Source organism: Tamandua tetradactyla, chromosome X (genome assembly GCF_023851605.1).
Source record: "Tamandua tetradactyla isolate mTamTet1 chromosome X, mTamTet1.pri, whole genome shotgun sequence".
Lineage (NCBI taxonomy): Eukaryota > Metazoa > Chordata > Mammalia > Pilosa > Myrmecophagidae > Tamandua > Tamandua tetradactyla.
Window position 1 is genome coordinate 61576816 of NC_135353.1, and position 27179 is coordinate 61603994.

At 37.6% G+C, this 27179-nt stretch overlaps 1 protein-coding gene across 1 annotated transcript in view; it reads left to right on the forward strand.

Annotated features, from left to right (window-relative positions):
- Positions 1–27179, forward strand: part of GUCY2F (guanylate cyclase 2F, retinal) — a 173855-nt gene that overhangs the window by 51774 nt on the left and 94902 nt on the right. The window contains 8 exon segments of the mRNA XM_077146970.1: positions 466–544; positions 547–760; positions 762–814; positions 3692–3776; positions 7502–7590; positions 8848–8882; positions 11897–12004; positions 18232–18296. Coding sequence (XP_077003085.1) covers positions 466–544; positions 547–760; positions 762–814; positions 3692–3776; positions 7502–7590; positions 8848–8882; positions 11897–12004; positions 18232–18296 — 728 coding nt within the window.

Sequence of the window (27179 nt, forward strand, 5' to 3'; positions counted from 1 at the left end):
ATGAACTGGAGAGACCTGTTAATTACAATCTTGCCCTACACATCTACCATCTAATCATAGTGCCAGCAAAATGACTTTCACCATGTATAACACTCCAGTAATTAACCTGGTAAATTTCCCTTGAGCTCTTCTTTTCTATCCCATACCTGATTTTCCATGCCCTTTATAACTTTAAATCACTTTCTTAGTTTAGGAGCATACAAATATATTGTATATAACTTTGTTTCTCATAAAAGTGTCATATTTGATATATTTAAAGATGTGAAAGCCTGGGGGAGAAAAACAGAAAAATTCAGGGGAGAAACCAAGCAAGTCCTCAGAAACAATTTTTTTTTCCCTCTGGGTCTTCATAGCTCTACTCCATTCAGACACGTAGCCCATAATAATGAGCACAGTCTTGGAATACACTCTGAGACTGCTCTAGGGTGATTGGGGCTCAAGATAATTGTAATTATAAAAAAATAGGCTTCACCATTGTTTGGAACCATCTACAATTCAATTTACTTTATCACACAAGCCATGAATAATCCTTTAAAAGAAAATGGATGGGTAGTGCTGCCAGTCTGGTTCAGCATTCCAGAAACAAGTAGTTATAAAGCTTCAACTAATTGGTAGGAATAGATTCAAATGGAAATGGAATTTCTGAATATACTATCCTGGACACCAACTGGAAAGAATGGGAGCTCCATAGTACTGACACTGCGGATGTGGAAAACAAGTTATTGAAGTTTGGAAAGACCTCCCACTTTTCTGTTGGCAGGCCCTCAAGCAGATGCAAAATGCTAGTTTGCAGAAAGGAAAATTTTCTGAGGAGGTAAGGAATGGAAAATCACTAGTAATCAATTTGTATCAGTTTAGATTACAAGGGAACTTCTTTAAGGGAAGGCATATCTTAATATTGAAACACTGAAAATAAAATCAGTCATTTGCATTCAGGTGACATAAATTTCTTGGTGCTCTATCCACTTAATTTAAAATAATAATAATAATGAGGGGGTACTTTGCAGCCTTGAATAATAGTCCATGTTTTAAAAACCCCCACTGTTTTTAAAAACCAGTTGACTCTTTCCCAAAGATGTCATAGTAATAACAGAAGGCATTAGTCTTCTCTTTGGTCTTGTGTAGGATACTTGAAAAGTTATGGACTGAAATTGTTTTCCACTCTAGAAAACTCACATGAATTCCCCTTAATGTATCCAAATCCTGCTAACCAGGCATCAGCACACCATATTACACTCTTTTCTCTGAACTACCAATGAACTAAAAGTCAGTACCACAAAGCTTAGCACAAAATTATTTTTCAGTTGTTTTTTGTGTATTGATTGTCCTCCCACTCTCTTCCCACCCTCATTCCTGCAAAATGAACTACTCCTTGAGGTCAGGGACCATAGATAATAGTTCATATGCCCCAACCACTCAACACAATAGGCATCCAGTAAATACTTGCAGTTTTACTAATTCACGCAACTCCTCTAGCTTGTGAAAGAGGAAATTTAATCATATCTTTGAGAGCCAGAGAGGTATTTTGGAAGGATTCATATTACTCCTAAGCAAGTGTATACTACACGCTTCCAAAACCAAATGCACCTATTTGAAATGTGCTTTCATTTCTATTTTGATTTAGCATGACATGCCCAATTATTTTTCTAAAAAAATTAATTTTATTGACATATCTTCACACACATACAGTCCATACATGGTATACAATCAGTGGCTCACAATATCATCACATAGTTGTGTATTCAACACCATGATAATTTTTTGGAACATTTGAATCACTCCTGAAAAAGAAATAAAAAGGAGAAAGTACAAACTCATATATCCCATACCCCTTACCCTTCCCTCTTATTGACCACTAGTATTTCAATGTACCCAATTTATTTTACTCCTTATATCCCCCCTATTAATTTATTTTTTATCTATTTCTTTTTTTGCTCATCTGTCCATACACTGAATAAAAGGAGCATCAGACACAAGGTTTTCACAATCACACAGTGATATTGTGAAAGCTATATAGTTATACAGTCTTTAAGAATCAAGGCTACTGGAACACAGCTCAACAGTTTCAGGTACTTCCCTCCAGTTACTCCAGTACACCATAGACTAAAAGGGATATCTATATAATGCATAAGAATAACCTCCAGGATAACCTCTTAACTCTGTTTGAAATCTTTCAGCCACTGAGACTTTGTTTTGTCTTATTTCTGTTTTCCTTCTTTTGGTCAAGAAGACTTTCTCAATTGCATGATGCCAGGTCCCAGCTCATCCACGGAGTTCTGTCCCACATTGCCGGGGAGATTACACCCCTGTGAGTTATGTCCCATGTAGGGGGGAAAGGCAGTGAGTTCACCAGCCAAGTTGGCTTAGAGAGAGAGAGATCACATCTGAACAACAAAAGAGGTTCTCTGGGGGTAACACTTAGGCATCATTATCAGTAGTCTTAGCCTATCCTTTGCAGGAATGAGTTTCATAGAAGTGAACCCAAAGATTGAGGCTCAGCCTATTGATTTGGTTGTCCCCACTGCTTGCGAGAATATCAGAATATCAGAAATATCAGAAGTTCTCCAAATGGGGAAGCTGAATAGTTCTTCCTTTCTCCCCAGTCCTCCAAGGGGACTTTGCAAATACATCTTTAATCACTGGTCAATTTACTCTGGGATATATCGGGGCATTACACTTACCTGGGCAAACCAACAAAATCTCATACTCTATTCAATATTTCATGTACTTACGGTGTTCAACTAAACTGACCATACAAGTTAAATTAGGTCATGTGCTACCCAAAATATCAATTTTGCACCAAATAAACATCTCCCCTTTTGGTCTCACAGAGAAGTTGAAGCTTTAAAATTTGGATGATATCATCCTTTTCCTGTATTCTGATCTACCTTAGCCCTATTCAGATCAGCTTCCTTTATATCTCTACTCAACTCTGATCACTTTTCAACTTTTTAGAAAGTTCCTGTAGGGTACTGGTGACTTTCACAGCTTCAGAGCTCTAACTCTGAGTCTCAGGTATAACATAAATACCCAAAGTTTCTGAGAATTACCAGGTTATATACAAACAGCTCAATATCTCAGAATTTAGAAATAACTCTCAATTACTTCTTTACTCATGTCATCATATATTTCCTTCTGATTCCTTAGTAATCAATTCAAATATTTAGACTTTCCAGTGACCAACTTACATGCTGATAAGAACACTAATTATCAAATCCAGACTCAACTTTGAAGGACAAGTGTTATGTTTCTCATGTACAACTCACAATGTCTATGGGTGCAGATGAATTAAAAGGCCTTTTATTTTATGAAGGCAACATAATACTTCCCCTTCACAGGTGAGATAATATATTTATTCTCAAGAACTCTATTCCTCCCCAGCTTAAATTAAAGTATTCAAAATTTCCATTTGTGGACTTTTTCCTTCAAAGCGACACCAAAATGTCAGCTTTAATTCATGTGATTTGTTATTGTCACAGTGGTGAGTGGATTTGCTTCAGAACAGTGAAGTTACTTTCTGTGTCCATAAAGTCAACAAGGCAGATTATGCTGTAGAAAAATGGAATTAAGTTAGGTAGATGTGGCTTGATTTTAGAGTCACCAGAAAGCATGAGGTGTTGCTCTGTGGTGCCCTTTATTTTTTGCCTCATTCTGATAATGCCAATCTTTCTCTTCCTCTTGCTTTCTGCAGGCATTGACCCTGCCTTTGCTATGATGGTCTGCCTTGCTTTGCTTATAGCCCTGCTGTCCATTAATGGATTTGCTTACTTTATGAGGCACATTTTTTGTTCTTTTTGTATATAAAAAACACAAGCCCGTAACAGCCTTGTTCATATTGGTTTCCAGGAAATCATGTTCCAGTAAAATTCCCTCATTACTGGTTTTCTTTTTTTTCATAGTGATTTACCATCCCTACCAGTCCCATTTAGAGTGAAGTGTTTTCATAAGGCCAAGAATAATTTCCTTTGCTGTGTTGTCAGTGTTGTTTCTGTGAGTAGATCTGACTCTCAAACAATGGTGAAGTAGGAGTAGTATTTTAAGGCAAGTCTACTCCCTTTTTCACTGGCACAGTCTCCTACAGGTGGTATGGACTGGTAGGGAATGGAGTTAGATTAGTTTATTGAGTTCTAAAAATTAAGCAGACTTTGGATAGAATCCAAGCTCTAGGAATAATGATGCCTTAGTCACAGGATTGTTGTGAGGATTAAATAAAGTAAGTAAAGCATATATAACAATACCTGACTCATAGTAGGTGCTCTGTAAATGGTACATCTCAATCCCTTCACAGGTACATGGGATACTCCTGCTGATTGCTGGGAGCCCAGGATTCTCATGTTGAAGTTCATGACTTTTGCCCAGGGTATCAAATAAAAGCCACTCTATCTAATCATCGTCATCATCATCCTGTCATTGTCTTACCTGGTCATTTCCCCTAATAGTTGACCAAATAATCTGGTTAACTCTTTCAAGATCAGAGATAAATGGCTGAAGATGGCTTAGCATAACACCTTTTTCTTGATAATTTTAGTTTTTTTTAACAGTTGGATCCTCTCGATAATAGCTTCAGTTGGGAACAGTAAAAAATGGAATCAATCACAAGCCTCCCACATTTACTCTCTACCCTGCAAATCACACCTTTGTCACTTCTTTGTAAGGGTTGTCCTGACAACAATATGGCATGGACTGGTAGGGGATGAAGTGGGACTTTTATTGTCAAGTTCCAAGAAAAAATGACTAGAATGTATTAAATAGCTGTGTGACCTTAGACAAGCCACTTAACTTTTCTTGACCAGAATTTTCTCATTTGTAAAATGAAGAAATTGGATTAGATGATCTTTAAGAGCCCTTCCAACTTTAATATTCTAGTGAGTCTGTGAAATATTAGGTTAAAACATAATGGTTTTTACTTTTAGTGTTTTAATTATGTTGGCATCTTTGTGAAAAACTGTTAGCCAAGCTCTCCAGTATTAGAAACTTGATAAAGCTACAAGGAGTAGTAAGTAGCGTATGAATCATTAAAACACATTAGATCAAAGGAAGCTTTTCTTTTAATTCCTGTGACTGTGACCTATCTGCAGAGAACAAAAATTTGATGTCTTTAATTTAGCTGCTGGCAAAGAATAAAGTATTTAATTAACATCATTAGATACTTAGTGAAAAATAAATGCCATCCATTCAAAAAGCTTTCCCCTTTAGAATGATTTAAGGTGCAATAGACTTTCTCTACCCAATGCCAAAACATCCCATAGAAAGGTAGAAAATGGAATCCCTCAGCTGCCTTTGTTACTTGTCTATATCCCATATGATTGGTCTCACTGATCTTTACAGCTAAATGGGCTGGTTACTTTGGCATCAGGTGAGCTCAGCCTACAACTCTTGGGAAGAGAAGGAAAACAAGTACTTAGGATGGGGAGATGTGGGGGCGGGGGGGGGGAGGTTGTTGGGAGCATGTGAGCCGAAGGGCAAAGAAGACTGGAGAGGAAAATGATTAGAGAGGAACATGATTAGAAAGAAGAATGATTGGAGAGGAAAATTAGTTTGAGACAATTGGTACTTCAAGTGGTCACAGAATACTCAGAGACGGGGAGAGAGGCACATCATTTTCCAGTCACTTGGACCTCTATTATTCAGCTAAGAAAGCACAAAAGATGCCTCCTCTTTGCTTCCTTCCTCCCTCTCTCTGCCCACTGTGACTGCAATCAGAAGAGCTGAGTGGAGCGGCTGATGTCTTTCTATAATAGTTGATGATTACTTTGCAGGAGAGTGACTCCCTGTTCCTTCCTTTTCTGTGTTTTGATTGTTTGAATTTTGTCAGAAAGAATGACATGCAAAGAACCCAACCACCCCAAAACAAAGGATATTTTGAACTCCTCCTTTCCCCCTATTTCTCTGAAACAGATTGTGTTGTCTTTCTATAAAGCTCTCCTGTGCTTTGTAATACTAATGATGATAATGATAATAATGTTTCCTTATACTTTCATAATGCCTCATGCTTTTCAGAGCATTTTCACATATGCTATCTCATTCAATTTTCAAGAGACAACTCTATAAAGTGGGTAATGCGAGGACTATTATCTTGCTAAATAGATAAGGACACTGAGGCATGAAGAGGTTAAAGTATGTATCTATAATTAATGACAGAACCTGCACTGTACCTCAGGTCTCTGAATTGGAAGTCTAGTTCCCTTTTGATTAGAGTATATTCTGTAGCGTGATTATTTTTACAGGTGTGCCTGCTTTAAGACAGTTCACTACACATATGAAACAGATAAGTTAGGGAGTGATACTTTCCTTTGCCAAAAGAGTCATATTCTTTACCCAAGAATTCACTACAGGGCTCTTTTAGTTTTCTCTGTGGGGCAGTAGCTCCCACAGTGATAAGGGACCTGTTTGTTGGCAGACAATTAGAAACACATTAATTGTTTGTTTACAAACCAGTGGAATCATTTTTTTTAAAAAAGCTGGCTGGGTTGCTGGTACTTAAAGTTATACTGACATTGTAAACTTCTTAGATGAACTTAACAAAGCATTTTGATTCAGTGGTTGTTTTCCCCTCTCTGGCATTTGGCTTTAATGCATTCCACAGGATTACCATTATGGGGTTATAGAAAAAATGAAGCCAAAGTGGTGTTGTCAGCACCCCTAAGACAAACTAGAATAAAACAACCACATAGACTAATCCAAGGCACTCTACAGGTTCTCAAGTGGCCTGGTCAGTTCAACTGAGATGACCTGCCTGACTGTGTGGGTAGACATAATCTTCTATGTAATTCATTTGCAGAAAAAACATTTCCTACAAATTAATGGGCATGGTTGAATAGAATCAGGTTTAAATATGTCTGTGTAATGGCTAAACAAGGGAATAATTCAGTAAGAGAAAAAAATTTAGTTAGCCCACTTGTTTGGAATCATGTAGACAAAGAGACCAAAGGATTGACTTTTTCCACTTTTCAACCTGTTACTTTGGTGACCACATAGGTATGATTTTTCAGGTGGTCTTGTGGGCAGAAATCAGCCAGAGACCAAGGATTCTAGTCCCAGCTCTGCACTGGGCTACTGGATCTCACATAATTTTCTTAATTTTGTTTTTTTTTAAATGTGGTTTTTATCTATAAAATAGAGATTAATGATTCTTGGTCCTGGTATTGTTAGGGGGCGTATAAAAAAGCTTGTTACGTTCTTTAAGAGGATTCAGAAGTGTTTTGAATGTGCCCTTATGTCGGGTCACCATTTTATTAGTATGAGATTCAATCTCCATGCCTCACCTGTTTGATGCCTTTTCAATAGCATTTTCATATTTCCTTTTTGATCTTTGTAACTCTGCAACTTGTGGGGACCAGGGTCACTGCCTCCTTTTGCTGTGGGTATTATGGTAAAGATCTATGTGTGTTATCCATCCAACTATCTTGAATATTATTTAACTTCTATCTGAAGGCCAATCAGCCCTGGATTTGCAAAACATCCAGCTGCCTGTGACCCTGTGATTTTATGTTCATTTCAGTTATCATACAAATGAAATCCAGTTGATTAAAAGACCCAATAGAATTCAATTGGCTTTGGATGATGTGACGTTTATCTGTCCCCACTTTGGTAGTAAGATAAGGAGCAACCTTTTTTCATGCTGCACTATCCAAAAGAGTAGCCACAAGCCACAGGTAACTGCTGAGTAGTTGATGTGTGGCTAATCCAAAATGAGATTGGCTGTAGGAGTGAAATAAACACTGGATTTGAGAGACAGTATAAAAACGTAAAATATCTCATTAACAAGAATGAAATATTAATTACATGTCAAAATGATAATATTTTAGATATATTGGGTTAAACAAAATCTATCATTAAAATTAATTTCACCTGATTTTTGTTATGTTTTTTAATGTGACTGCTAGAAACAACATATCTGGCTCACATAACATTTCTACTGGGTAGTACGTTCGTAGAACAACAGTGGAAATGAACTTGCACTTTGAGCAATGGTTTAGCTTTGACCTCATATAGCCCTTCTTTGTACATTTGAACTCTCAACATTTGATTGTTCCTCAAGGGCAGGGGTATACCTTTATCATCTTTTTTGATAAATGTTGACCCATAGCACCTGACATCGTGCTAGTATAGTATAGTAGGTCTTTGTAAAATCTTGGTGAATGAATCAACAAATGAAAGAGAGTTAAGTTTCACCACAGGTTGTTTTGATTTTGATTGTGCTGTAATAGGCAGTCTTCACTGAGTGCTGGTTATGATGCCTTATCCCTGGACTAGGCTTTGTGAGAGATGGTGCATAGTCCCTGCCTTCAAGGGGATTACAACCAAGTTGGGGAGACTAATTATTCCACACAAAAGAGTAAATAAGCACCATATTGCACAACAGAAACTAAAAATACAGTAGGATTTCAAAGGAGATAGATAAATGGTAGAAGACTTTTCAGATAATATGGTACTAAAGCTGGATTGAAAAGAGCCAAAGGATAGAATTGTCTAGGTCACAGGCCACAAAGTGGTAACTACTTTTCTTCAACCCTCACAATTTAAAAAATAGTAACCAGATTTAAAAATGGAGAGATTACACATAAATATCTGGATGTCTGGCTTTCTTTTAAAAGTTGGAAGATCTGCCAACCTAGGGTCCCATTGTGGCAATTGACTGAAACTCAATAGTTGTTGCTCTTTTTTAAAGAGGCATACTCTCTGCAGTTCTTCACAGTTCCCATCATGTAGTATCGTCTTAGGCTTAGCCAATTTCACCTATTTATGTTACCTGCCAGTCAATAAAGGCATTCTAGGCAGAGAAAACTACATTAACAGAAGCCTGGAGAAGAGAATGCACTCCATGTACGAAGAATTTTGTTAAAGGTAGCTGGAAAAGGGGAGCATGTCTCCCTGTGCCAGTCAGTATGGCCATGACAAAGACATTTGTCTTTGCAAATTCTAATTTGGTGGTGGCAGGATATAGGGAGAGGATACAAGCACATCATATTGCCCGCATGTACAATTATGTTGCTGCATCATTTTATCAGATCTCAGAATTAATTGTTACCTCTGTGACCAGAGTATAGTTAGGCAAACATGCCTAAATGTGACACTGAAAGGTATACTTTTTTTTTTTTTAACTAGTTGACTATGTGAGAATGGATTTACCTGGTAATACCCTGTGCAATTGGAATCAAATGCAATGTTCAGCTGTTTGGTTTAATTCTCAATTTCAACCCTGCCTCTTATTTGTTGAAATCATCAGATCATTTTAAAAGGTTGATATGTTCTTGGAAATGTATTGCTGACAGCCAAAACTATCATTGTGACTGAAAACTATATTCCATCTCCATGTCTTAATGATATACTGATATTAGGCTCAATTTTTGAACCCATCAGAAAAACTTTAGGATGCTTGATGGTGGAATTTGTCTGTATCTGCTATACCCAATATTCCTTGTATGAAATTTAGTGTTTTTGGTAAAAAGGGTAGATACTGAGATCTAAGCTCTGAAGCAATTCCAATATATAACTCAATAAGAAGAGAAAAGAATCTGATGCTGTGACAAGATATCTTATATATAAATGGGTGATCAGTAGTAAAAACAGATGGCTTTGTCATTGTTTAAATGTCATAGAATATAGTAAAGTTGTGGTCAGAATAAAGCGATTATTACAATCCCTACTTCTTTGGTGGTATCAACATCAAAATAACAGTTCATGTCAATTGCCTAGACGTTTTAGCTCTGAAGTAGCAACATAATAAACATAACTGAATTTTGGATTGTATTAGTTTATTACATATTAGTTTATATACATATATACATTTCACTGATATATATATATATATATATATATGTATATATCTTGCCATAGTCTATAAAACCTCCACCTATGCCTTCCTGCTTTTGTGCTGAGACATAAATTGCATTTAGGTGACTAAAACATACCAGTTCTCATAAAATCACCATTAATATCAGAGTAGTGCTACCTTCAGATGAACAAAGTGCCTAAAGTTATAGAATCTTCTTCAAGATGGTAAATCTTTTCCTTCACTTGTAAATAAATTTTGGCATAATAAGAGTAAAAGATATCATCATCACTTTTTACCATATAAGGGAAAGTTTATTTCATTTAATTTTTACTATTTTGACCCAGATGGAAAAGGATGACACTACCCTAGAAGAATATAGCTTTTGGCCTCCAGATCCATTTTGGCTTGTATTCTGATTCTGATGGGAAAAGATTGGGCTCATACATTTTCCTTAATTGATGCATAGTCTCAATCTTGCAGGTGGTGGTATCTAATCAGTCGAGAAGTCAAGCCAAGAGTTCCATACAAATGGAATGTCTGAGAGTGTAAACTCTTAGTGAAAGTAAAATTAATTCAGTCTAAAAAAAATTAGCTGGTCAGAAGTCAGGCTATGAAAGGAAGGTTTTTAGAAAAAGATGAAGCTATAGCCCAAGTCTATGTAGATTTTGGCAGATTCTCTCACTGTCTCCTTTGCCCTTCATGGAGAGGTCTACATCTCAATATCCACATCTAGGTGTTCCTGCTGAGATATGAAAATAAAGAATGAAAGGGAAGTAGATTTATCCCTGGCTTTGCACTTTGGGGAGGGTTCGGGTTGATGCAAAGGTTATGTGAAGAGTCAAGTTTTACATGTTTTCTGAATCTGGAGTTTTTGGAGTTTCAGCACATTGGGAGCTGGTTATAGTCTATCATTGTCTTGGAACTTGGACTGTGATAACCTTAGTAGGTTGCATTTAATGCAGGGCTAAGTCAACTAGTGATCTTCAGTTAATCAAAGACCATTAAGAGCCAAGTGTTGAAAGGTACTTAAGATTATTATTATTTGGCAATCGAGAGTGAAATAAAGCACGATGTGGTGGAAAGAGCACAGAAATAGGAAATGTAACACCTAGATTCTTCCTTCAGCCCCTATATCCCTCTCTAAGTTTCTGTTCGCTAATGATAAAGAGAGCATTGGAGGTGGGAGTGAGGGCTGTACTAGATAATACCAAATGTAGCAGTTAGCTCTGATTTGCTATAATTATAAGAAAGGCACAATTTGAAACATGGAGAAGAATAAGAGGGATCTGCTGATTTATTATCTATTCATGTGGATTAAGACTGTTGGTTCAGTTGAAGACAAAGATGTTCAATTTTAAAGTTTAGCACAGATTGCAATAATTCCTATTCTTGACATTCACCTGTGCAGTTGCCAGCCTGCTCTTAGCAGACTTATGTATACTATATAACAGAAATGGAAGAAAAGAGAATTTAGCCTACTTGATTATCAGACTCATAAATCATGGACAGATGATCTATTCACTATCCACCATCTTAGTGCTCTCTGGGATACTCTCTGTCATTAATATTCCCATTACAAACAAGGATGCTGGTCAGGACAGTACAATGAAAAGGAGCAGGCCTGAGAGAGAGGAGTTGGCAATTCTGTCCTAGCTCTGCTCTGGATTTTTTCAAAATGTTAGACTTTTATCAACAATACTCCTTGTAATTAAATCTTTGAAAAATTGTTTGATATCAGGAAACTCACTTCACCCTTTTGGGTGAAATAGTCTATAAAATGAGAGTCCCAGATTAGATTATAACTGACATTCTTTCTTGCCCCCCAATCTGTGACTTTAATCTTCTCTAGCAGATGGAATCACCTTGAAATTTTCACCTTTATTTGTGATATATGGAGACAAGACAAAGTAACCCTTACCTAAATAAAGAAGATGAGGAATAGGGAAAATTAACCAATCTGATTTTTATAGGGTTTAACTCTTATTCTTTTAAGGATTAAAAAAAATGATAAGCACAGTATCTACACCACAGCTCAATGCTCTGCCCTAAATCATGAGAATTTTGTTCATAACCTTCATTTCCAAACCTTTCACAGAGTGAAAGTCATGCCAATGTAAGCTACCAATCACCTCGGAGGTTCAATTTGGGAGGTTCCCAAAGCTCTCCTTCTCTTTGGGGAGTCTAACTCCAGCTGCCTGTGAAAACTCCAACATCACAATCTATGAGGTAAGACATCCAACAGCTATCTAATCTATAATCTTCTTGGGTTTCAAAATAAGATAGTGATTTAGGAATTAGTCCTTGGGAGAAAAATATTAAGGCTTTTGGAAAGGAAAGTCTTTCCAGGTCCTTGTCTGGATCCACTTATGGACTTTTTGGTTGGTATTTTTGACAATGATTTTCCTTAGAGACTAATCTACTTAATTTTAATGTCCTTGATTTTTCAGTTTCATGTATTTACTATGCATGTGGGAAAACAATCCAGAGACTGAAACACTTTATTATGTCCTCCATTTCAGAAAATATAGACATAACAATAGAAGAAATACTCCTGTCAACTGTCTGCAATGAAATATTTAGTCAGTTTTTCATAGGGTAGGGTTTGAGGCAACCCTTCCCCTCAGATTCTAGTTGTTCTTCTTATACCTGTTATCCTATGATGTAATTTGAATATTTAAAAAATTTATTCATTTATTTTCTCAGTGTGTACTGACTGGCTTGTAGAGTAACAGGTACTTTCTGCTGTGTGAAATAGAAATCCTTTTTATTCCACTTAAGTTTCTGCCTTTCAAGTTTTAAGAAGCCAAACTCTACCCCTTGTTCTAAGATAATGGAATTTGGCAACCAGACAAATATTGCATCAGAAGAGCTGAACTGTTTCTTCTCAGCAGGAAACAGTTAAGCAGGGGGTGAAAGGGAAACTAGACTTCCTCTCTGTTCCTCCTAAGTGAGAACTTCTCAGTGTGGTTTTCTTTGAAGATACTCCCAAGAGCAGCAAACACACTCAACTTCAACAGTAACTGCAAAGAAATTCCAAAACAGAACAGGAATGAGTTTTTGGATTGTGAACTACTTTGGATTTCCCAAGTTAATGCACTCTTTTATTGTATATATAATTGACAGGGAATCACAGCACCAAGATTGGCATGTCATATTTTCTCAGTGTACCTGAGTGATTTGACTTAATTTAGAGGATGAAAACTTCTGGATCTTGCCTCAGACTTAAAACAGAGAGGGGATTTGCTTCAAATTTAAACTCGAGGTATTGAGAATTGGCAGCTCTAATTTCTGGAAGACCAAAAATAAAGTAATCAGATAGCTTTGGATGTCAAATTGACTGGGTTGATGGTTTTATAAATGTATGTATGCCTCAAAGATTCTGATGTAAATCTCAGGAACCTAAGGCATTCCCTTAGTTTTCTATCTGTAAAGTGAGGGAATTGTTCATGTTGGAATCTCCTTGGGAAACTTTAAAATTAATACCATGCCCAGGCTCCACCCCCAGCTAATTCTGATTTAATTGGTATTGGGTGGGATCCAGGAATTGGTATTTTTTAAGTCCCCCAATATGTGCATCTAGGTTGAGAATTGCTGGACTAAGAGATCTCTAAGGCCTCTTCTAGCTTGGATAGGCCATGAATCTCTGATTCTGTAGAAGAATTTACATGTTGAATTATAGTCTGTTTTCTTTGTTGAGGTTGGAAGGTTATAATGTAGAATTGAGAGGGGAAAATAACGTCTGTATGTAACTGGCCTTTAAAAATCTGTCAGGTATTTCCTCATTTTCAAAGGAGGCAACAAGTTGAGTTAGTTCCCAGAATGACTGTTGATCAGTGAGATCATGAGTATTTCTGAACTGTGTAGGCCAAAGCGGGCCTTTATCTGCATAAGAGGAGGGTGTAAGTGAGAACAATACCCTACAGAATGCACTTAAGGTTAGGATGATGTTAGGGTATAAAGTAAGACAGCTGAGGCTAGAAAACTGCCTGGCTAGAGCTGAAGGGAATCTGGAAGGCAGCTGAAGTCAACTGAATCAACAGATTCAACAAAAAGGTCCAGCATGCCTTCTGAAATAGTCCTCATTAGGAGTGTTTTAAAAACAATTCATTGTCTAGTTTCTGATTAAAATAAATCATATTTTAATAAGAATTGTTATTTGAAAATCTGGAAGTCATAATGTATGTGGAGTAGCAGACACTTAACAAAGGATGGGCTGTAATAAGATGTGTCATAACATTGCTCTATGCTGACAGAAATTCACATTTTGTACACACATGCATAACCTTTGAAATTGTACAGGAAAATTAACCCTTATTTCATAGATTCCCTTTGAAATGTGAAGAGGAAGCCAGATAAGTTGACTGCTGGGCAGAAAGAGATGTTAATGGTAGATGCAGTGGGAGAATGTCTTGATTTGCTCTAAAAGCCACAGTATGGGGGGGGGGTATGGTGAGGTGGGCAAGATATTGACCTTGACATACTCAATGAGAACCCTATGAACTCATCTCTCTTCATTTTCTGACACCATTTGCCTCTCTGCCTCTTTGTCTCCTCCTGTGTTTTCCTTTGTCTTACTTTTCTCTCTCTCCCTGACCACTGTCCTCCTTTATCTTCCTTTCTCAGGCCAATTTTTCTGTTACACCACTTTTTTCCATATCCCTTATAGCTTTCTTTTCCATTCCTCTTCTTTCCACCAACCATTTTCTTACTCTCATAATAAAATTATAGATTGTCAAAGCTTAAAATAACTAATACATCATCTAGTGAGTCCAACTCTATTGTTGAGAAAACTGAGGCTTAAGACTGATTAACTAGTCACCCAAGGGCATCCCTAAGTTTGAGACAGAGCCACGTCTAAGACCCATTTCTCTTAACTTTTAGTCAATGTACCATAGCATTAATGCAAAACTTATGTATTTTAAATTGCTTTTGAAAACTTTAGTGAATAGAGTTTGGTGTTTCTTGCTCTTAAGTAAAAAATGAGTGGTGAGTGAAGCATTTTATCATTTTCTCTCTTGAAAGAAAACACAACAAAACAAATAGTGTGTGTGTAGTAAAGATATAACCTGATCATTTCCTCCCTTTTCCTCATTATTCATGAAGTTTGATGCATACAGACTGTGGTAGTTAGATTCAGTTGTCAACTTGGCCAGGTGAAGGCACCTAGTTTTGTTGCTGCAGACATGAGCCAATGGTACATGAACCTCATCTGTTGCTCATTACATCTGCAGTTGGCTAGGAGGTGTGCCTGCTGCAATGAATGACCTTTGACATAATTGGCTGGTGCTTAAATGAGAGAGCACAATGTAGCACAGCCTAAGAAGCACAGCATCTCTCATCTCAGCACTGGCAGCTCAGCCCAGGCCTTTGGAGATGCAGAAAGGAATCACCCCGGGAAAAGTTGTTGGAACCCAAAGTCCTGGAGAGAAGGCCAGCAGAGATTACCCTGAGCCTTCCCACATAAAAAAGAACCTCAGATGAAAGTTAGCTGCCTTTCCTCTGAAAAACTAACTAAATAAATCCCCTTTTATTAAAAGCCAATCCATCTCTGGTGTGTCGCATTCCGACAGCTAGCAAACTAGAACACAGACTTAATAAAATTGCTTATAAAGTATGTGAGAATTATTGAAATCTTAAACAGACACAAATCCCCAAACCAAGAAAACTCAAAGAGAAGAAAGGGCAAAAAAGTAGGAGCTGGAAGACTTTGGTTCAGATCCTGGCTGTTACTGCTTAGCTTTCTGACCTTGAACAGGTCACTTAATCTCTTCAGACTTCTGCTTCTTTATCAAAACATGAAGATATTGGACAAGGTATGCTTAAGACCCTTTCCAGCTCTCAAATTTGATGCTTTGGCAGGAAAAAGCTCTTAATTACCTGTGGAAGTTAATAAGCCAGACAGAAGGCTAACCCAAGTTTATAATGGGATAAACTGCTAGAAAGAAGATACCAGTCATGTATAGGCAGAGTCAGGCTGCTAGTACTGATGTTCAGGTTGTGCGCTGCCAAAAGTGCTGCATCTAAGAGGGTACTATTCATATTGTAGACATATAGAAGCTTATATGGGAACAGTGCAAAAATGGGTGCAGATATTCTGGGCTTCCCAGGTTTGTTCTCATATGGGGTGGGGTGGAAGGAGAGCCTTTTCATATATACATATCTATATCAGCTTGCAAGATCATGCTCATACACAGTCATTGGTAAACATGCTTGCACCTGGCTATAAAGTCTCCCAACTATGTCCTAGGAGTTCCCTTAAGCGTTCCCTACGGTTACTTCTCTCTCCTGCCTAAAGTTTTTGGAGGCCTAATTCCAACCTTCCACCCATACCCTACAATTTGACTCTAAACCTGAAAAAGAAGCCTCACATAACAGGCAGGGTTTGGTGGGAGCAGAGCATCTATGCTGCTAGTGGAATGTGTTCCCTTGTGTCTGGGGAATGGGTGTGTAAATGAGAGAGTGGTACCTGCTTGTATATGTATACAGCCAGGGCTGCTGTCTGCCATCACAAGCTTTTGAAATTACACTTATACAATTTTTAAAAAATGTACTTGAGGAAGGGCACCCTTCAAAAATTAGTACAAAGGTGCCATAGCAGCCAGCAGTAACCATGGGCCAAGTAGTATAATTGCAAGTGTGCTAGGGAGGCTTTGTTGTCCACTGGTATTCCACACATTGGTTGATTTTGTAAATTCCCAGTTAGAAATTTATTCCTTCACCTTAAATCTTAGTCTTTGATTCCTCTAAAGGGGAATGTCCTTTGAAGGCTAAAAAATTCAATCTGGTGCCAGTCTTTACACCACGCCATCTGTGATTGAGTCTTTAGTCCCTGGCTGAGAACAGATTCCAATGAAGAAAACATGGTGAGCAGTAACTAGAGAGGGTATGAATGATGGACATCACAAAAATGAGGAAAAGGAAAAGACTAGGGCAGAGGTTCTGAAATAGTGAAGGTGCATCAAAATCATTTGGAGGGCTTATTAAAATACAGATTGAAGGACTCTACCCACCCCACCCAACCAAAATATCAGGTCTGGAGTGGAACCAGATCATTTGCATTTATAACCAGTTTTCAGGGCATGCTGATGCCTCTGGTCAGGGCCATACTTGGAAAAATTGACGGGTGAGAGACTAGGATGGCTGATTTGGGGGCTTTGACCATTCTGTTGCAAGCAGTAACTGATCCTGGATTACCCTTCTGAACTTTGTGAACATTGAGTCTGGCTGGGGTAGTTTTGTTTCACTGCTGAAGGCCTCTGAGGGCCATTTCCTAGTTAAAGGGCTTTGAGCTTCTTGACTAGAAGATGCTCTCTAAACACAAAGTGTGGGTGAGTAACGCAGATGGCCATAGCTTCCATTAGCTTTTGCCTCCAGCAGGTTTCCAGATACATTGCCACAGCTGGATATATTCCTTAATAAGAGAATGGCTACGCTCTCTTATTCACCGAATTTGACTGCACAGAGCTTTCTGCTTTATTATCTCTACTTGACGACAAATTGGTGCAGACTGAAATGGAATCTCCAGGCTATAGATAATGGATGTGAAAGTACTTTGAAAAGTAGATAGCACTGTGGAAATGTAAGGTATGATTATTATTACAGAGAAAAAAGAATCTATATTTGTATTGTTTTTTTAAAAAAATTGGTTTGGACAGAAACCAAATAGTGCTTGATGACATATGAAACCTTGAGGCCATGCATGCAGAAAAAAATTATCTATCAGGTACTTGTGTTAAAGACAATAAAATAATTGTTGGTTTTGACTTGACAGCAGCCTTAGAAATAGCTCTTTTGTACTTGAAAAGTTGGAAATAAACTTTCAAAAGAGTCTGTATCACTCATGTTACTATGGTAGTATACCTGTGTATCCAAATAAATAAATGTTTAATCTACATTAAAACTAATCGGTTTATGTTCAAAGCATTAAAGCCCCCTACAATGGCCTGTCCTACAAGAGAAAAATGGATCAAGGTAAATGTAGGAAACATTTGCTGCACTGTACCTCTCGCCCTACATCTCCCACCACAAACACCTCAAGGCAATGGGAATTACAGCCACCAACAATCACCATTAATCACAGGGAACCTGGTGCTACATTACTTAATCATGAATCAGTGAAATGATCTAGCAGTTTCTGCATTTAGTTAAGGGAGGTGTTGCAGAGAGTGGTATCATTCCCTTTCTGGGGTCTGTGTGCCTGCAATTATTTCACTCTTTTGAGTTAATTGGAATTTTTAACCTTAACTTCTCTGTATGACCTAATTTTTAGCTCAGGATACTGAGTGTCAGTGGGCTGGAGGGTGGGAGAGAAGGAAAGAAACTTATTTTGGGTTCATGGTCAAATTATAAACCCTTCGTATGGAAGGGACATTGCTCTAAAGCTGGTCACGACTAAGTCTCATCACTATTCTCCACCTTTTCTTTCCAGGATGATTGAATGTGTCTGAGAAAAGTTCCCCTGTGGATATTTTGGAAACATTAAGTCCATCAAATCAGGTGCAAGTGATGTGTTTGAAATTCAAAGAGAAATCCTCATCTATATACCTTCCCACTAAAATCAATCCTTTTCCCAAAATAATTAACATCAGCTGTCTAGGAAGGCCCCTTTAACAAGTTTCCCTTCTCTGAGGAGGGAAAACTACAGGGTTGCAAATGGCTTCCTATAATATATGATGCAATGGAAGAAGCGTGGGCTCTGGAGTCAAAGATATGTAGAAGTCAAATCCCTACTCTGCCACTTAAGAGTTGCATTACCTTGGTCAGGCGAATAACCTAAACTCCTTAAGCCTTAGTTTCCTTATTTGTAAAAGGGGTATATTCATGTCTACCTTCTAGGGTTAGAATGAGGATTAAAAGAGATAACATGTAAATGCACTTTGCACATTACCTGACACATAGCTTCTTTATAAATTGGTTGCTATGGTGATTATTATTAAGTAAATATCCCATAGTTATACAAAATCCTTAGTTGTCAAAACTGTAACAGTCACTTAGTCATTTCTATTTACATGAGAAAAAGATTATTTCCCCACTCCCACCAATTATGTTCAAGGAGTCTTGGATGATTTATTTAGTGAAGTAGCCTATGGATAAGGCAGGGATGACAATGATCCCTTTCAAACCATTTCAAATCTTGCCTCCTCCTTGAACTTTGAGTCCATAAAAGACTTGTGGAAACTGTCTCTGTTTCCTTCCGACTCTTGTGATGAGCTTTTAAGAAGGTAAACATAGCTGTCTCCACATTTTTGAGGAAAGCAAGTTCAAATCAACCTCACAGTTCAGAATGATGCACTTGCTATATGCAAAGTACCATATAAGTGAGAACACAAAGGAAATGGAAGAGATGAGGCCCACAGAGGGACAGGATGAGATGTAATGAATTGGTATTTCCCTTACATGTGGTTATAGAGCCTGGAACTGAAGGGAAATAATGAGAGATGGGTCCAGATGGGGCACTGGGGTCAGAGCTACAACAGACAAAGCCCATACTGGGTTGATGACCCAAAATGCTAGAGACCTGGATCCAAAGTATGAGGTCAAATTTGGGAAAGCTGATAAACCAGAAGTATGAAACTAAGCAGATAGGTAATAGCCCAAGGTAGAGTGTATTCATGACACCTTTATTTCATACTTTCAAATTTTGATATAATTTTAAACTTACAAAGTTTGAAACAATTCTTCATGAATTATTTACATTGTGCACATTTGCTTTTCATTCTCTCCCTATTTGTATGTTATTTTTTCTGAACCTTTTGAGAGTAAGTTGTATACATCATACCCTTTGGACTCTAGATACTTCAGTGTGTATTTACTGAAAAAGGACAAACTTTAATATAACTACACTATAATCATCAAAATCAGAAAATTTAACATTGATGCAATACTATCATCTAAACTACTGTCCATATTCTGATTTTATCAGTGGTCCTAATAATGTCCATTAAAGCTTATTTTTTTACCACTCCACTTTTCAATCCAAGTTCATACATTGTATTAAGCCTTCATGTCTTATTAGTCTTATTTAACCTGAAATGGTTTCTCATTCTTTCTTTGTCTTTCTTCACCTTGATGCCTTTGAAGAATGCAAGTCAGTTACTTTGTAGAATGTCCCTCAAATCAAGTTTGTCTAATGCTTCTCGCAGTTAGATTTAGGTTAGGTGTTTTTGGCAGAAATATCACAGAAGTGATGTTGTGTCCTCTTCAGTGGATTATATAATGAGGCATAATATGTCTGTTTGTCCCATTATTAGTGATGTTAACTTAGATCACTTGGATTGGTTGGTGTCTCACAGGTTTCTCCACTGTGGAGTTACTATTTCCCTTTGTAACTGTGGTAGTTTGTAAGTTGCCAGAATGCAATATACCAGAAATGGAACGGCTTTTAGAAAGGAAATTTAATAAGTTACAAGTTTACAGTTCCAAACCTATAACAATGTCCATACTAAAGCATTCAGGGAAAAATACCTTAATTCAAGAAAGGCCAATGAGTCAGGAACACCTCTGTCATTTGGGTAATCTGGCATCTGCTTGTCCATTGCTCCTGGGCTCTGTTGCTTTCAGCCTCTGTTCTTGTGGGGTTCCTCACTTTGCTTCCCCAGGGCTTGCTTTCACTTCTTGACTTTCCTAGGTTTTACCAGGTTCTGGCTTGCTTAACATCTCATGGTGATGTCTGCTAAGCTTCAAGCATCTTCAATCATCTGTGTCTCTGTTCTCTAAGTGTTGGTATCTGTGTCAGCTCTGCTCTGAAGTTTCTGTCGGCTCTGTCATTTCTTCAAAATGTTTCCCCTTTTTAAGGACTCCAGTAAATTAATCAATACCCACCTTGAATGGGCGGAGTCACACCTCCATTTAACAAAAAAGCCACACCCCCAATAGGGCACGTCACATCTCTGTGGAGGTAATCTATTCAAATGTTTCTGCCTTACAGTATTAAATTAGGATTAAAAGAAATGGTTGCCCCCACAAGATTGGATCAGGATTAAAACACGGTGTTCTAGTTTGCTAGGTGCCAGAATGCAACATACCAGAAATGGAACAGCTTTTAAAAGCGGGACTTTATTAAGTTGCATATTTATACTCCTAAGGCTGTGAAATTGTCCAAATTACAGCAAGTCTAAAGAAATGTCCAATCTAAGGCATCCAGGGAAAGATACCTTGGTTCAAGAAGGACAATGATGTTTCGGATTTCCTTCCCAACTGGAAAGGCACATGGTGAACATGGCGACATCTGCTAGCTTTCTCTCCAGGCTTCTTGTTTCATGAAGCTCCCCTAGTGGTGTATTCTTCCTTCATCTCCAAAGGTCTCTGGTTGCATGGGCTTTGGCTCTCATGGTTCTCATTATTCTCTTGAGGCTCTCTCGCTTTTTCCAAAACATGCTTCCTCTTTTAAAGGATTCCAGTAAACTAATCAAAACCCACCTGAAGTGGGTGGAGTTATATCTCCCTCTAATCAAAGATTAATACTCACAGTTGGGTGAGTCACATCTCTGTGGAGATAATCTAATCAAATTTCCAACCTATAGTACTCAATAGGGATTAAAAGAAATGACTGCTTCCACATGATGGATCAGGATTAAAACATGGCTTTTCTGGGGTTCACAAAAGATTCAAACTGGCACACATGGCTTTTCTGGGGTACATAATACTTTCAAACCAGCACAATAATTAACACATAATTTGTGGAGAAATACTTCTAGGCTATGTAAATATCCTGTTCTTCATCACACATTTACCCTCTTATTTTAGCACCCATTAATAATTTTTTAATTTCAGCATTCCTTCTATATTTATTTTTATTATAGAAGTTTTGGGTTTGCAAAACACTCATGTATAAAATAAAGGATTCCCAATTATTATTATTAACACCTTGCATTGGTGTGGTACATTTGTTACAATTGATGAAAGCACATTTTTATGATTGTGTTATTAACTAAAGTCCCTGCTTTAACTTAGTGTTCGCTGTGTAGTGCAATTCCATAGGCTTTAAAAAAATACTGTTATTTTTATTTTTAAAAATACTTTTAAAAATTACATGCATACAATCCATCCATAGTGTATAACCAATGGCAAACAATATTATCACACAGTTGTGTATTTGTCACAAAGATCATTTTTGGAACATTTGCATTACTCCAGAAAAAGAAATGAAAAAAAAAAACCTCATACATCCCATACCTCTTACTCTTCCCTCTCGTTGACCACTAGTATTTCAATCTAACCAATTTTTTACCCTTTATCCCCCCCATTATTTATTTATTTGTATCCATAGTTTTTTACTCATCTTCCCATACCCTGGATAAAAGGAGCATCAGACATAAGGTTTTCACAATCACATGGTCACATTGTAAAAGCTATATAGTTATACAATCATCTTTAAAAATCGAGGCTACTGGAACACAGTTCAACAGTTCCAGGCACTTCCCTCTAGCCACTCCAATACACCATGAACTAAAAAGGGATATCTATATAATGCATAAGAATAACCTCCATGATAACCCTTCGATTCTCTTTGAAATCTCTCAGCCACTGAAACTTATCTTGTCTTTATTCTCCCTTTCCACTTATGGTCAAGAAGGCTTTCTAAAACCCATGATGCATGGTCCTGGTTCATTCCAGGAGTCCTGTCCCACATTGCTAAGGATATTACACCCCGTGAGAGTCGTGTCCCACTTAAGGGGGAGGGCAGTGAGTTCACCTGCGAAGTTGGTTTAGGGAGCGAGGCCACATCTGAGCAACAAAAGAGATTCTCTGTGGGTGACTCAGGTATAATTATAAGTAAGCCTACCTTCTGCTTTGCAGGGATGTTTCAAAGGGGTGAAACCCAAGATTGAGGGCTCAGCCTATTGAATTGATTGTCCCCCCTGCTTGCTAGAATATCAGGAATTTCCCAGATCGGGAAGCTTAATATTTCCTCCTTTCTCCCCAGTTCACCATGGGGACTTCGCAATTTTTTTTTTCTCTGTCCAGATTACTCCGGGATATATTTAGTCATCACACTAACCTGTACAAACCACAAGATCTCATGCCCTATTCAAGACACCATGTAATTAAGTTCCATGGACTTAAAAAATTGTATTCTATTACCATAAATATAACTTAACATTTCCCCTTTTAACCCATTCATATATATATAATTCAGTGCAGTTATCTATGTTCGCAATGTTCTGCTACCACTGCCACTATCTATTACCCAAACACGTCCATCATTCCAAATAGGAACTTTGTACATTTTAAGCCTTTACTTCCTGTTACCTATCCCCACCCCATCTCTTGGAAACATATATTCTGACTCTATGAGTTTGCTTATTCTAATTATTACATATCAGTGAGATCATACAATATTTGTCATTTTGTGTCTGCTTTACTTCACTCAACATGAACAAGGTTCATATATGTTGTATTATGTATTAGCACTTCATTACTTTTTAATGCAGGATAATATTCCATTGCGTGTATATGCCACATTTTTGTTTATCCAATGATCAGTTGATAGACACTTGGGTTGTTTACATATTTTGGAAATTGTGAATAACACTGCTGTGAACATCAGTGTACAAGTATCTGTTCAAGTCCCTGCTTTCAGTTCATCTTGATATATACTTAGAGGTGGGATTGCCAGGTCATGTGGTAATTCTATACTTAGCTTTCTGTGGAAACTCCAAACTGTTTACCACAGGTGCTGCACCATTTCACATTCCCTTCAGCAATGAATGAGTGTTCCAATATTTCAACATCTTCTCCAATATCTGTAATTTTCTTCTTTTTTAATAGTAGCCATTCTAGTGGGTGTGAAATGGCATCTTTTTTTTTGGTTTTGATTTGCATTTCCCTAACAATAAATGATGCTGTGCATCTTTTCATGGCTTTTCAGCCATTTGTATATCCAGTTTGGATAACTACTATTCAAGCCTTTTTCCCATTTTAAAAAATGGATTGTTTGTCTTTTTATTATTGAGTTGTAGTATTTCTTTATACATTTTAGATGTTAAATCCTTATCAGATATGTAGTTTCCAAATCTTTTCTCCCATTGAATAGGTGGTCTTTCACTTTCATGATAAAATCTTTGATGTACAGAAGTTTTTGGTTTTGATGAGGTCCCATTTATCCATATTTTCCTTTTGTTGCTTGTGCTTTGGGTGTAAAGTCTTAGAACTGATGTCTAACACAAGGTCCTGAAGATGCTTCTGCACATTTTCTTCTAGGATTTTTTTTATTCCTGGTTCTTATGTTTAGGTCTTTGATCCATTTTGAGTTAATTTTTGTATATGGTATGGAATATGGGTCCTACTTCAATTTTTTTTTGCATTTGGATATCTAGTTCTCCCAGCACCATTTGTTGAAGAGACAATTCTTTCCCAAATGAGTGGATTTGGCAGCCTAGTCAAAAATTAATTGGCCATAGATATGAGGGTCTCTTTTGGAACTCTCAATTTAATTCTATTGGTCTACATATCTATGCTGTGCCAGTATCATGCTGTTTTGATCATTGCAGCTTTATAATAAGTTTTAAGGTCAGAAAGTATGAGTACCCCAATTCTGCTCTTATTTTCAATGTAGTTTTTGCTGTTTGGGGACAGGGATGATTGTTGTATGTACCCCAGAAAGTTATGTTCTTTAAGTTCATCCATTCCTGTCAGTGTGGACATATTGTACATAGGATCTTTTGGTGAGTAATATTTTAAGTTAAGATGTGATTCACCTCATTCAAAATGGGTCTTGATCCTCCTAGTGAAGTCTTTTAGAAGAAAATGAAATTCAAAGAGAGAGAAAACACAGAATCAAGAAACTGAAAGTGACAGTCACCCAGTAGAGAGGGGAAAGACAAACAGATGCCACCATGTCCCTTGTCATGTGACAGAGGAGTCCAGGATTGCCAGCAGCCAGTTTTTAGGAAGAAAGCAATACCTGATACTGCCTTGATTTGGACATTTTTTCTAAGCCTCAAATCCATAAGCTTGTAAGTTAATAAATTCTTATTCTTGAAAGCTGACCATTTCATGCTGTTTGAATTTCAGCAGCCTAGCAAACTAGAAAAGATTTTAGTACTGCTAGAGTGGGGTGCTGTTATCACAAATAGCAAAAATGTGGTAACAGCATTATAAATGGGTAAAGAGTAGAGGCTGGAAGAATTGTGGGTGTTTGATAGAAAAGGCCTAAATTGTTTTAAAGAGACTACTGGTAGAGATATGGACAATAAAGGTACTTCCAATGAACCTTTAGACAGAAATAAAGAATGTGTCATTGGAAACTGAAAGAAACATGATCATTGTTTGAAAGTGGCAGAAAATTAAGTCCTGATGTGGGATGTAAGGTAGAATTTGAAAGTGACAAGCTCAGATATTTAACCGAGGAGATTCCCAAATGTGGAAAGTGCAGCCTGTTTTGTTCCTGCAGCTTATAGTAAAATAAAGGAGGAAAGGGGTTGGCTGAAACTGAACTCCTGGGCACAAAAAAATTGGACATCGATGGTTTGGAAAGTTCTGAGCTTCTAGAAAGCAAGTCCACAGAGAATAGCATCCTAAGTGAGTATTTAAATGAATACAGAACCAGTTTGTCATTTCAGTGCAAGTCAAGAATGGAAACGCAGTTATCCAGAAAGCATTTGTGAAAAGTTCTTTTGTATTTTGTCTAGACCCCTGTGTACTACATGCAAGTTTTTGTGAGATATATATGAACAGAACTACTACCAGCCTGGATTAAAAGGCACAGAAAAGGGAAAGATTGAAGGAAAAATGACTTCATAGGAAGAAACATGGAAGCTGATGTCTGGACTGCAGACACAGTCTCCAGCCAAGAGAGTTGGACTCACTCATGTATGTGGAAAAGGTGAGTATACCCCAGAACGTAGAGATGGTGGGCCTCCCACCCCATTGTTCAAGAAGAGTGCTGTCACCTGTGTTGGTTTGAAGCTATTGTGTACCCCCAGAAAAGCCATGTCCTTTAATCCCCATTTAATATTTCTGGGTCGGACTTTTTTTTATTGTTTCCATGGAGCTGTGACCCACCCAATTGTGGGTGGAACTTCTGATTAGATGGTTTCTGGAGATGTGTCTCCACCCATTCAAGGTGGAGTTGCTTACTCGAGCCTTTTAAAAGGGAATCATTTTGGAATAAGCTTTAAAGCCACCAGAACCAACAGAGCCCACACAGCCAGAGACCTTTGGAAATGAAGAAGGAAAATACCCCTGGGGGATCTTCATGAAACAAGAAGCTGGGAGAGAAAGCTAGCAGACATTGTCGTGTGCCCTCCCAGCTGAAAGAGAAACCCCAAACGTTATCAGCCTTTCTTGAGTATAGGTAACCTCTTGTTGGTGCCTTAATTTGGACATTTTCATGGCCTCAGAACTGTAAACTTGTAACTTAATAAATTCACCTTTTAAAAAGCCATTCCATTTCTGACAGCCTACACAATGGGAGATAATATTTGGAAATGACATATCAGATAAAGGTCTAGTATCCAGAATTTATAAAGAGATTGTTCAACTCAACAACAAAAAGACAGCCAACCCAATTACAAAATGGGAAAAAGACTTGAACAGACACCTACCAGAAGAAGAAATACGGATGGCCAAGAGGCACATGAAGAGATGCTCAATGTCCCTGGCCATTAGAGAAATGCAAATCAAAACCACAATGAGATATCATCTCACACCCACCAGAATGGCCATTATCAACAAAACAGAAAATGACAAGTGCTGGAGAGGATGCGGAGAAAGAGGCACACTTATCCACTGTTGGTGGGAATGTCAAATGGTGCAACCACTGTGGAAGGCAGTTTGGCGGTTCCTCAAAAAACTGAATATAGAATTGCCATACGACCCAGCAATACCATTGCTAGGTATCTACTCAAAGGACTTAAGGGCAAAGACACAAACGGACATTTGCACTCCAATGTTTATAGCAGCGTTATTTACAATTGCAAAGAGATGGAAACAGCCAAAATGTCCATCAACAGAAGAATGGCTAAACAAACTGTGGTATATACATACGATGGAATATTATGCAGCTTTAAGACAAGATAAACTTATGAAGCATGTAATAACATGGATGGACCTAGAGAATATTATGCTGAGTGAATCCAGCCAAAAACTAAAGGACAAATACTGTATGGTCCCACTGATGTGAACGGACATTCAAGAATAAACTTGAAATATGTCATTGGTAACAGAGTCCAGCAGGAGTTAGAAACAGGGTAAGACAATGGGTAACTGAAGCTGAAGGGATACAGACTGTGCAAAAGGACTAGATACAAAAACTCAAAAATGGACAGCACAATAATACCTAATTGTAAAGTAATCATGTTAAAACACTGAATGAAGCTGCATCTGAGCTTTAGGGTTTTGTTTTTTTTTTTTTTTTACTATTCTTACTACTTTTATTTCTTTTCTCTATATTAACATT